Source organism: Zonotrichia albicollis, chromosome Z, assembly GCF_047830755.1.
Source record: "Zonotrichia albicollis isolate bZonAlb1 chromosome Z, bZonAlb1.hap1, whole genome shotgun sequence".
Lineage (NCBI taxonomy): Eukaryota > Metazoa > Chordata > Aves > Passeriformes > Passerellidae > Zonotrichia > Zonotrichia albicollis.
The window spans coordinates 64,376,285-64,389,724 of NC_133860.1; the positions used below are offsets into that span (position 1 = coordinate 64,376,285).

The window sequence follows — 13,440 nt, forward strand, 5'->3', positions numbered from 1 at the left end:
CCTTGGATTTATTTCCTTAATTAAATCTCATGACTCCTGCAGAATGGTCACAGGCCTCCTTAGAAAATTCTGAGATCCACATTACTTTCCTGGAGCTAATCACTCACCTTCCTCAAAATATTTGCTGCTCTCATTTCCCTTCTGGAGCACCAAAACAAGCATCAGTCTAATTAACCAAGGGATCTGAAATCTTCACAGGTAAAAACTTGTAAGTAAAATGTGACCTTCTTTAAATACAGGACACCAGATGGGCCTTTCTTGTTTTCTAGGTAAACACTCCATACCATCTCAAATGAATCCTTCCTTTGGTCTGCTTCCGTACATATTAGCTATATAAATCTAGTGCGTCCAGACTCCTGCTTTCAATAAAATGTAGGGATCGCAGTTTATTTCTGCCTGAACAGTCAGAAGATGATCACCATACAAATACTTCACTGCACTCCATCTGTGCAGGATCCGTCAGAGCTTGAAGCTTTTGAAATTAGAAAAGCAGGGGTAAATGTTTTCCTCTAACACCACATAGCTTGTGTACTAAACCTTTACTCTGAGAACTTTGTTACATACGGCCACATTATTGGGATGCAGCAGAGGACTTAGCCAAAAATTGGCTAAGGAGTAAGATCTGAATTCACTGAGTGTTGTAACAGGCTGTGAACATATAACAAATGTGATGTTGCTACTGCTAGCAGAAAGATGCCATAATACTGTGGAGGCTACTGGTTTTATTTTAATGAGTTGTGTTCAACTAAAAATATTAACTATTCACCATATTGTATGTTACTAGCTATAGAAATTCTCAACATTAACACACTGGACTTTTATGAAGTACACTGGTCTTTTTATTAAATATCAGTAAGGTCTTTTCTCTATCATCTGGTTGAATCTGTGTAAAATACTGGGTCTTACTAAGTCTGCAAACCTGAGGATTTTCTACATAGAGCTTCTCCATTCACCTCCCTCTTGACACAGAGTCTCTGTTGTGGGTCCAGGATCCACATTCCAGTTCTTTCAGACAGCCTGGTCAGGTGCTCATGCAGCAGATGAAAAGGGCAGGGGAAGGGCCCCAGCTCATCTGCCTCATCCACAGTCCCTTGTGGCAGTGGCTGGCAGAAATCACCTTTATTTCTGTCATTCTGGAAGTTTAGACCTTCCTTTCTCCTTCAGCAACTTTACTGTGCTAATTGTTGTACTGAATTCCTCCAGTGTTTGTGGTGACATTTTCAGCTGAGCCTGCATGAACTATATAACAGTAGTCTGCTCTTTTCTTAGTGGATGTTCGTCACATGCTTTTTTACAGGAACAGCCTGGAGGCAAATAAAGGAGGGTAGAGCAAGAAAATGTAGTAAAGCAAGGTTAATTGTTTGATCAGAGATTACTTGAAAAGTTCCTTCTGTCCCTCCTTGCCCTAAAGCAGAGAGAAGTAAGTATATCCTAGAAGGGGTCAGGGGACTTAACATTTACTCTCAGCTGCAACACCACCTCAGTGCTCTGAATGCCCACAAGGAGCAGAAAAAAACTTCTACAAATCATCCATGTCTACACTTCAGCTTCCTCCACACTAATACCTCATCACTTGGTCAGGGCATAAGTCTCTAGACAGTATAAACTGCCAAGAGATCAAGTAATCCTGTAAAATCTTGTAGAAAGCCCAGGCAATACTAGCAGGAAAAGGGTGATGCTACCTCCCTTTCAATAGGAAAGGTCAGTAAAAATGTGTGGAAAACAGACATGACTGTGTGAAGTCATACATAGATGTCTTATGTATGACTATACTAATTTTAATATGACATACAACTTTACAAAGACAAAGCCTTTTTTATTCCCCTTTCACTACCAAGCAGCCAGGCTGCTGTCAGCAATGTGTCAGCTGTCCTAGCTGGCCAGCAGAAGGCAATGCAAGTCCCCTGTGCAGTTCCCTCTTCCTCAGAACACTCTGTTCAACGGGGTTATTGCTACTTGCAAGTCACTGGTCTCATCAAAGCAGGGGAAGAGAGGGAGAAATTTAAACTTCTGCCAAATTGATAAAAATTGACCAATATGTTATTTAAAATGTAATATTTCTTTTAGACTGTAGGCAGAGGAGACTTTGGGCAACAGCATTTTACCAAGACTTCTTCCTTAAAGGAGAGGCCAGAAGACAAGATAAGGCACTTGAAGGTCTGGTTTTGTGTGAGAAGGCAGGTGCTCAGTTAGGTCCAAGCAGCTTGCACAACCTCAGGTGTCTCACAAGCCTACTGAAGATTAAGGAGAACACAATCCTCTCCATTAGTCTTGTGTGTAGAGAAGGAGTGGTGGACTGCTGTGGTTTAACCCCAGTTGGCAATGAAGCACCACACAGCTGTTCATTCAGTCCACCCTCTCATCAGGAAGGGGCAGAGAATCAGCAGACTCAGACTTCTGGTTTTACATAAGGACAGTTTAAAGGGGACAGAGAGAACATATTAATAATGATGGTGGTGATGATTCATAATAACAAGAACAACAAAAACAACGATAATAGTAGTTAGAATATATAAGAGTGAGTGACACACAAAGAAATGCTCAGTCTGCTCACTGATCCTGCCACTGATTCTGCCACTTCCCAAGCAGCAGGCCCCAGACAACTTTCCTCCCCAGTTCATATACTAAGCATGACATCATATGGTATGGAATATCCCTTTGGCCAGTTGGGGTCAACTGTCCTGGCTGTGTCCTCTCCCAGCTTCTTGTGTTCTGCCAGCCTTCTTGATGGCAGGACAGGAGAAGCTGAAAATTCTCTGACATAGTATAAACACTACCATAAACTTAGTAACAACTGAAAATGTAAGTCTGTTATCAACATTATTCTTATACTAAATCCAGAACACAACACTATACCACCTACTCAGATGAAAATTAAATTATCCCATCTAAAACTAGGGCATGGACACATTACAGAAATTACCTGCTGCTATTCTAAATCAAGGGATAGTGAGGGAAAACCCTGTTAAAGGTTCGCTTTATGCAGCCCCTGCCATCCCTCCTGAATAAAGCCTTACACTTATGAATCACTGCACCTACAGAGGTGTGTCTGTAGAGGGTGGCTGAGAACAAAAATCATCTTTCAGCTGGGGAGGCCAGGACAAAGGTTTATTATACTGAGAGCCTCAAACACCTTGGGAATACTTTACTGCACCTCTAAAGACATGATTTTCTGCACACTGGGCAAAACACCAGTACAATTCACATGGCACATGGGACCAGGACAGGAACACTTGACTGCCCCTACAAGCACTCAGGTGTGCTCATTTGTCTGAAGGAGTTAGTGACTTTTCAGAGGAGACTCAATAAAGTCCCAGGTTGACATCCCAGGCTCTTGGACTCCTGCTTTTGCTAAGTTTCAGGAAAAGTAAGAAGTCCTGTAACACAACAGACACAGTTCCTGGCAGACGAGAATTTCTTACAGTGCTACAGAATACAGTACTAAAGGAAAAAAAATAAACTAAATAAATGAACTTGCATTTGCATCAATCCAAAACAAAGGCTCATCTCTAAGGGTACTAATCATCAGTAGAGTAGGAAGTAAAGGTCCCATGCCAAAGAAATGATCGGTGACATTTGAAGAAGCAGGATGACAAATGTTTGCAAAAGTGGAAAAGTACAGTAAGAAAGGAATGCTGTTTGGAGAAGCCCAAGGGAATTTGAGCTTTCCTTTTTAGTAGTGTTGTCCCAGAGGAAAAAGTGCCTCAAGTTCAGAGCCTCAAGTGCCTCTGTTGTTGACATTTCTTTGTGCCAACAACAGAGAAATTTTAGAAACCAAGAATCTCACAAAGGGAAATTTCAATACAGATATTTTTCTCCCACAACCAGCAAATATGTTTAAAACCTATATACCTACATATATATTTATGTGTATGCCTATACATATACATCAGTGTAATGCAACCCTGGGGAAGAAAATCTGTTAATTGGATGTTTCATTGCTGAGAAGAAATAAGAGCTGAAAATACATATGTGCAGGATGAGACTTCAGTAGAACACAGTGTAACAGTTTGGGTTTCAGATTAGACTAGAGACAGAAAAAAATGTATATTTCTGAGACAAAGAAAGAAGACAATAGCAAAGAACTCACAATGAAAATATACAGAAAACAGAACCACACAGATCTGCATGCTGTGTAAAATGGGGGGAAATGCAATGTACAGTTCACAGCAAACTAAGAAAATTACTCCTTTTCCAATTCTACAAACCTTTTTAGAGTCTTTTGTGCTGCTTCGTTGTCCATCCTTTTGTTCCGATGTTTTATTTAGTAACTTACCTTGTAGACATTTAACAGACTAAAACGAGCAGCTAGGAAAACATTGTGGCAATAGAATGCAAAAAAATTGTAAATTACCAGTTATAAACTGCCATGGCCATACGGGAGGAATCAAAATAGATACCAGTACAGCACACTGATGCGAATTAAAATAATATCACAGCAATATTCATGGCCACTACTGTTGAATTGTTTGTGTACAGGTGTAAATCTGGTCACAGAGAAAAAGCCAGTCAGCAAAATTTACAGGTGCTGTGTGCTGACCTGCTTACTAGAGTAAAGTGCTATAAATTTATGTGTTACTTTGAACATCTGTGTTCCAGGAAAAACAAGCAGGAAAGGAGAGAACAGCTGGAGACAAGCAGTTTCTCCATAAACACTAAGGCAGACATCTCAAAAATCAAAAGACATTCACAAAAAAATTGCAAGCACCCCAAGACAACCCAGAAATTTGTGGTCGCACAGGTGTCTACAGCAGCTTGGGGCTCTGCACGAGAAGGGTAACTCCAGGGCTCCCTTGGGACAGGGTGGACACATACAGGCCCCAGCATTGTCTTGGGACAAGAAGAAACTGGAATCAGGCTTGTGAAGCTCTGGCTGCTGCTGTCTTCCAAACCTGTGTTTGGGAAGACTCACTTGACACGTTCCTTGCCTTGAGACACCTGCAGATTCCTGTTGCTCTGACCGGATCTGGGTAGTCTTGGTGATGTTAAACACACTAGGTGTCATGGATATTAGCGGATAATATCCACAGAGATGCTTGGTAGCAGTAAGGCTGCCTGCATTTCCTCACCGCTGAGTGCTCTGAGGGTACCCAGCAGGGGAACGGCTCCCCGAAGCACAGAGGAGCGCAGGGAGGCAATACCGGGGGATACCCGGAGTAGGACCCCGCTTCCCACGCTGCCCTGCGGGGGTACCGCACGGCCTTAGCGCACGCAGTGCTAAAGCCTCGGACGCCGGTACCACCCCGGAATCCGGAGCAGCCTCAGCACAGCCCCTCATCCCTCGACCCTCCGGCGCCTTCCAGCGCCGCGCACACCCCTCCCGGCGGCGGGCGGAGGGCGGCGCTTGCAGGGCGGTCCCGGCCCCGGCCCCGGCCGCGGGTGTCTCTCGGCTTGGCAGCCGCAGAGCCGGCCCGGCAAAGCGGCGGGCACCGGCGGCCGCCATGGGGACGAACGCGCCGCCGCGCCGGGAGCCGCTGGCCCGCGGCCCTCACGTAAGTCAGGGCTGGGCGCGGGGGGCGGCGGGCGAGCCGGGGGCGCTGCGGGGCCGTGCCGCGGCTGAGCCCCGCGGGGCGGCCGGGCAGGCAGCGCTCCGCCGAGCCCTGCGCCGAGCCGGCTCCCGGCACCGGGGGATGCAGCCGGGAGGGAGGCAGCTGCCTGCCCGCGCCGCGAGGATGTCACGGCAGGCGCCGTCTCCAGGGCCATCGCGAGACCCGCCTCTGAATCGCCGTGTCTTCAGCGGGCACACGGGATTTGGGGCCGTGCCGGCTGATGTGGAAGTTCTCGTGAGACCTGTGCTGAGTGGTTGCCCTGGGCTGAATTTGTGCCCTTTCTCTCTGGCTTCTTTTCATTACCCAGTCCATAGCAAGCTGTGGGGAGCCAGTGACCTTTTCCGAAGCTGGCACACTGTTCCTTGTAACTGTGACTATCGTTCTTCTATTTGGAAGATGAGAAATTAGATTCACCTACATTAGGTTCACCCATCCGGGAAGGTGGTCTCGGCAAGGGTCTAGAATAATTTTCAGTTTTATTTTGTTGATGAACCTGTGGTGATGAATGGCCCCAGCACTCCAGGTGCTATACTAGTACAAGGAAAAAAGGCATGCATGCTTCAAGAATTCACTTTCAAGCAGGATGTGGACAGAGTTTGGGAGAAGAGACATGAATACAGGCAGGATAACAAGGGGACTTGAGCTCTGTGGGCTAATTTTTCAGGTAGGTTTTCTCAGAAGGCGTTCAGCCAACAGGTGAAGTCAACGCAACATTGAGGAGAAGGCAGAGGAGAGCTGTGCAGCAGGGAGGATAGCAAGTGCAGAAAGGCTGGAAATATGGCACTGGAGAGAGGGCCAAGACTCTTGGGAGGGAGGGGTCCAGAATCCTTGATCTTCTACCAGCAGTGCCACTGCAGGAAGTAGTCCTGCTGATGCTGTTGCTCCAGGCCATTGACTTTGCCACCTGTAGAGCAGGTTTTGTGGCAGACTGACAGCTGGTTTTAACTACTAGGAGCTATAGCTCTCTGCCTGCTTGAAGAGTGTGCAACAGATATCAGAGGTGATGTCTGCCAAAATACAAAACAAAAGGTGTGTGCCTATCATGCAAGGAAGGCCTGTCCCTTTTCAATCTGATTGTCCTACCATGTCAGTTGTTTCTCTGAAGCTTTTCTTTACCTATCCTCCCTTTCCCCTTGTGTTCCAGACAGCTTTGACTTCAGATTTGGCACCAGATCTCCCTGAGATCTGGAGGTGTTGAGAAATACCACCTTGGCTATTCACCAGTGAAGGTATCCCTGTAGGACTCAGATACAGGCTTTAAAGAAACTGATATCCAAAAAGCACTGAAAATATATCTGTTGTATTTATTTTTAAGTAAGAAATTAATTGACATTTTTTGCCGTCTAGTAGCACTGCTTTCCTATGGTGCTCTGAGTCCAAATCTGAAATCACCATGTCAGCACATCAGATACTGAAGAGTAAACCAACTCAGAGACAAAACTGAAAATTAACAAAGCTCCCCATTCATATTAAGGAAATCAAGGGTGCTGATGGAAATTACACAATGTTTGCATATCCCCCAAGATTTTAAATGAGAATGTCAGTACAGAGGAACTATGTGGATTGTCTGACTTGGGAGCACTCTTCTACCAGAAGATTTCTCACCTCTGATATGTGTGATGTGCTCTTTAAGCATATCACACTTAACAAGACTACCTGCAGCCTGGAGATTTTTAACTAGTAAGAAGGTTGGGGGGCCAACACTCAGGTACATGAGTCCCATCAACACTGTGCTGCCTCGGGAAAGGCAGATTTTTATGGGCTATGTAAAAATGACACTAGGGCAGAGTCAAGGACACCCATAATATTTCCTGCAAATAAGCATGATTTCATGTGGTAGAAGCCAATCACAGGGATTTTTCCACTAAGTACTTGGGACTAAGGATTGTCCTTTTCAAAATTGTGTTCAAATTTTATGCTTTTTCTTACAACTGTAATCAAATTTTAATTCTAATCAAAAGATTGAGCTGGATCATTGGATCTTTGAGAAAACACAGGCATGACAGCATGCCACACAATGCCAGTATTTCATAATTGCCTTTCAGAGACACACAAGAGGGTTTCAAAAAGCACAGGAAAAGTAAGGAGTCTCAACCTGGAGTCTCATTGTCAGATACATTCAGGCTGAGTTTTTTATAAATACTGCCTCAGCAGCCAGGCCAGTCAGAAAGTGGTCTGTGTCCACCTCCGACACCCTGGCACACAGAAGGCCTTGGGAAAACAGGCTGCTATTCTCTTAACAGTGTATGGTCCTTCCTGGAGGGACTCGGTACAGCCTAAGGACATGGGTGTCTATTAGAATGTCTGTTGTAGACTTGCTCTTCCTGCAAAAATCAGGGAATATTTTAGCAGTTATATATCTCTGTAATTCTGGACAATTTTTCATCAACACATCTGGTACTAAATCAAAGCTTTAATAAAAGAACATGGATAGCAAATCCAGCTGAGAAAATCAGACTATTCTAGAATAACAGCTGACTCAGGCGCTCTGCATGTGATTTTTTTTTTCCAGATTAGTTTCAGAAAGCCGGAAGGAAATAAGTAAGTGGCAATTTAGCATGTGGGGCTTTTTCGGTTTTTTTCTAAATGTCATCCTGAATTCCAAAGATTTACTCTTCATCATCAAGATCTTGATTTACTGTCCAATCAAAGCAAATTTACTGATGGTTTGTTGGTTGAAGGCTTTAGAAACAGAGCCTCTTTTTAAAATGGTGTGCTTGTTTTTATTTTTCCTTGACTTTTATTTGTTGTTTGGAAAAAACAAACTTTTCCTGGACATTTCTGGTAATGAAAATAAGGCATACAGATACTTCAAAAAACAAGGAGACTTTATTCTTTATTCCAGAATTAAAACCACAGATGTACTTTTGTGGAATACCTGATACCACTGTGCTTTTGACTGGCACTTAAGCCTTCTGTTGCATCTCTACAAGCTTCTTCAAATGGAAAATCTGAAATTGTTTCAGGGAATTATAGTAGCCATGTAATAGATTAAGATTTAAGAATCCTCTGAGAGTCACATGTTTAAAGGAGACATTTGAATAACTCACCTATAATACCTAGTGTGTTGAAAGACAGGAGAATCCAGACTTAGTAAAGGGCAGCTACTGCTACCCTTGTCCATTTTATATTATCTCACAAAATTTCCTCACCTGTCTTAGTAAATGTAAACTGACTATCTGCTTCGTACTGTAACTTTACAATCTCATTTTCTTCTTTCATCATATTTTTTGTCTTAGTTAATAGCCAAAATCCACAAACTACACATGAAAGAAATTATTTTAATATGGCATAAAGGGTGGAAATACATGTTTACTATTATAAATCTTTAATCCTGATAATGGATCACTTCTTAATGGATTTTTTTTGTAATTATGTAGTAGAATTAGTACTCCTTAAAATTAGAAATTAGTGATTACCAGAGAAGATATAATAATTAAAATATTGGTAATCTAATAGTCGCATTGGAAAACACAGTTGCATTCAAGTAGGATGCAAAAGAGCCTCAAAGAGATTAGGAGAGATGAAAAAACGAACATACCAGTTGGACAGGAACAGCAGAGAGGAATCTCTAGACCAGTGTGCAACATGGCAGGTATTTATTAATAGTTGGAAGTGGCCAGAGTTTGATTCCTCGTTCCTGCCAGACTTTTAACTTTCTTTTCAGCACTTCATGTCAATTTGAAGTGAAAAAAAGTAGGCAGTCTTAGCGTCAGAACTGGTAAAGCTTAACAGAACTTTCTTTCCAGACCTTCACAAATGAGAGGCATTTGCATGTTTGGCTGTTGCAGAGTTGGCTCTTTTTTCTTCATGGTTTCCTCGACCAGGTATTTATATATATATCTGAGGTGGAAAATGGGATCTTGTACTTGGCAAAGTTACCCACTGTCTTACCTACTGATGAGGTAAGCTTCCAATCAACTTCATTCTGCACTGGATCACATCCAAATATTCTGAGTATGTAGAGCAACTCTACTGATTCCATTTTGAACATACCCCAAGTTGTTCTAAGAGAACCACAGTGTCTGCTGATCCAGGAGTGTAGATGCACGGCACCGTAAGAGGAAGAATTGCACCACAAGAACCACCCCAGCCTAGGCTGCCATCATTGTTCAAGACCAACTGGTCTGAAGCCACCTGGGGTATGTTGAACTGCATCAGATTTCCCAGTGGATGTCTGATGTGTGTCAAAAAATTATCAGCAGCAATCATTCCAGCAGGACTGAACAAGAAGTAGAGCTTCAGAAGAAACAGACAAGCTGTAACCCTAACAGCATTGGTTACAAGTGAAGAAAACAGACCCATTTGAAGAATTAAACTGATCACATAAGCAGAGTTAGTCACATGGTGACAGCAAAAAGTGGGTCGGGTCCACTATTTTTAGTCAGAGTGGGAAGGAAAAGTTTTGTGGTGTTTTTTTTTTAGCAGAAATTAAGATAAAGGCTCAAGACATAGAATGAACTGGGAAAAAAACTCCAAACTGTTGAGGTTTCCAGTACTCTTTCCACTGCTTTACATGGGTTTCACACGGATATTATCCTAGCCTACACTACACACACACCCCTATCTGATCAAGGAATTCTCTACAAAGAGTTTGCTTTTTATGCCATGTATCTATCACATTCTACAACTCTACCTAGTTAGAATAAACTTTACTCACATTTTATAGCATATATGCAAATGCCATTGTTTTGTAACACACCAGACACCAGAATATGCCATCTTTCCAATAAGGAAGAAAAAGGTACTGTAATCTATTACAGAACATTGGAAACTCTTGGGAAAAAAAGTATAGAATGTTTTTTACCTAATTCCTAATTACTTCAATGAGATTCACAATTCTGCTTCCTACTTGGGTTTTTGAAGCACCTAATTTTAACACTGACTCATGGAATATTTAGATAGAAAAAGAACCTTAAAGTCATCTAGTCCAACCATTAATGCAGCACTGCCAAATCCAACATTAAATCATGTTCCTAAGTGCCACATCTATGTGCCTTTTACATAATTCTAGGGGTGATAAGTCCAGTACTTCCTTGGGCAGTTGCTTATAATGTTTGATAACCCTTTGAGTGAATAAATATTTCTGAATATCCAAGAATAAACCTCCACTGGCACACCCTGAGGTCATTTCCTCTTGTCTGTCATTGTTACTTGGGAAAAGAAACTGATCCCCACCGTGCTACTCATAAGATAGCTCCCTGCACCAGCTTCATTGATTTCTTTGGACAGTATCTTTCCAGAGACAAAGAACAAATTTTCATATAGTTATTGATTTCTTCTCCCTTAGCTGGGAATTCTGTGTCTTACAATCTTAGATGTCCATTTTGTGGGCATAAGACACCAAGAAAAGATGTAAGAGATCTGTGTTGTGATGACAAGATAATAAATCTCCAAATTTCCCTTTTCATAGCATCTATGGCATTGTCTTATCCCTGATCTGTTCCCCTTCTCTGGAACATCAGATATGAACTGTGATGTGTTTGTCCACAATTGCTGTTAACTGCACACCTCACCTGGTAGTTTTAACCAGGAAGAACAAACAGAAAAATGCAGGAAGGTAAAATTTATTAGGCTTTCCCTACTGTGTGTAACTGTTTATATTCTCCTTATATCATGTAGTGCACGGTACTTGGTCTCTTCCTGCAAGGGATATTTATAATGGAGTGCATTCTCAGTAGCTGAACACTACCATGCCAGAATCTTCAGAAGTTTTCAGTTTGGCTGTCTCAGAAGGGCCGGCTTTTCTGAAAGCCCCGATCTTTAAAATTCAAGTTGCTTTCAGGTATTTTAGGCTTGACAGTACAGAATTGTTACGTTCAGCTGCTTTTGAAAACCTTAGTGGAAGTTCTTTTACTCTCAGCATGTGTCTTTGACATAAATAAAATGGACATAAATGAAAAATTAAGGAGAAGTAATAAAGATTCACATGCAGATGTTGAAAAGTCATAAGGCTCTGCTTTCAGAAGGGAATAAGTAACACACAGTGGCCAGCACCAGTGCAGAAGATGAGAGTGCTACTGATTCTGTCTGTCCACACTATCCATCTCTTGGCCACCGTCATGCACTGACCATCCCAGTTAAGCACCTTTCACCTTTTGCAGGATGGGTTTCCAGCGAATCCAAACCAGCTGCAAACCAAACCCACTCTTCTGTTCAGATCTTAAGCAAGATGACCTCTCCCAAAATTAGTAAGCTCCTCATCTCCAACATTTCCCAGCACTTTGACACTAATGACCATTTAGTCTCTGCAGAGCCTTTACTATTCCTGCAAAGCTTTCTGATGAGGGAAGTGCCAATGAATTTTCTGTATACTGAGACTCTTCTCCTCTAATGAACCCCTTCGCAGCCACAGGCTTTGTCAAGGCCCTCTTCACAGTGTCATTGGAGATTTTGAGCAGCAAAGCATAAAACCAACTGGAGCAGGCAGATTTTGGGCTGAGGCTTCTCCTCCCATCTCATCTCATCTCATCTCATCTCATCTCATCTCATCTCATCTCATCTCATCTCATCTCATCTCATCTCATCTCTCTGCACAGCATTTGTCTCTCTGCTGAGAAGCCTTGAGGCAGGGCTCACTCAGTAACAAGAAAAATGTAACCTTGTTTATGTAATATGTGAGGTCTGTGAAAAATAACCAAAAGGAACATAAACTTTCTTGTTTCTTCTGCACCTTTCACTATAACATGCTGAAACACCATTAGAACATTTACAGAAAAATTACATAAAGAGATGCACTGATGGTGTTGTAAGAGTAATCAACTCTCAATGTGGTTGCTTCTAGCTGTGTTAGTACTAGTATAAACCGGAGTCTGCCCATATGTTCACATTTCCATACACTCATGCTCAAATATTATTCAGGCTCTTCTTCATTGTTTCAGTAAAACCAAACATAGATATGCTGGCAAGCTTATCATAACCTGAAAGCATTTACAGCAGACAATTCAAATTTATTTAATATGGCATTTCCAGAATGTAAATGGGTTTTTAAGCGATGTGCATAAAGTAAATCTAGTGATGCAGAGAACAATGAAAATAATTTTAATTGGACATGAATTGAACCTAAGGTGCCTATGAGTTGCTATTACTGCATGTGGTCAGTATTGCAAGCAATACTGAAGCCTGGTAACTTCAGAGGTGGGTGTGCTGCAATATTCTCAAAACACTGAGTCTTCACAGAGCTATGACTCATTGAACCACAGCTGTCTGAGGACTTTCTGAATGCCAGCACAGGATAAGATCCTTTCTACCTCTCTTGGGAAACAGTCAGATCATCACTTTAAATTCCCAAGGGCAAGTCATTAAGAGTTTTTACTTTAATAATCACTCTTGAAAATATTTTTTCTTTTAGCTGAAAACTTCAGTAATTGTTTCTTAAAGTCTTATTAAACAAATATTTGTAACTGCTAGGAAAGACAACTTTTTTCTCCCTGATAAAGGCCAGAAAAGCAATTCTCTCATTCCTTGCACCTACTTTCTTCTAGGTATGTCAGACAAGAGTCAGCTTACACCTAATTTTTCTAAGAATTAAAGGGCAAAGCTAGAAGGGATATGAGTCCCCTCAGGTTTATATGGATGAACAAAGATACAATCTGGACTGAAAAACTGTGGCAAAGTTCTGGTACCAAATAGCTGAATGTTGTACAGGCTTGCTCCAATGTATGGCCCTACCACACTAGACTTAGGTTTCAGCCACACAAATGTGAAATCAGAGAAGTAAAAATGGGCAAAGAATTATCCTTTTACTAGGACTGTGTGACACCATTTCAGCTACTGCGATGTTTTAGGTAGTTTCAGTATATAGTGGGCACAGGTTGCTGATGTTACACATGGTGCCTCTTGTACTGAGCTAGGATCCAAGTCATAGTCACTTCATTAATGTGAGACTTGA

The 13,440-nt window shown here is 42.1% G+C and overlaps 1 protein-coding gene across 1 annotated transcript in view; it reads left to right on the forward strand.

Annotated features, from left to right (window-relative positions):
• Nucleotides 1–5,067: 5,067 nt before the first annotated feature.
• Nucleotides 5,068–13,440, forward strand: part of GNE (glucosamine (UDP-N-acetyl)-2-epimerase/N-acetylmannosamine kinase) — a 39,129-nt gene continuing 30,756 nt past the window's right edge. The window contains exon 1 of the mRNA XM_005486274.4: nt 5,068–5,492. Within this exon, the coding sequence (XP_005486331.1) occupies nt 5,442–5,492 (51 nt within the window). The 5' untranslated portion in view covers nt 5,068–5,441. The remainder of the gene's footprint in view (nt 5,493–13,440) is intronic.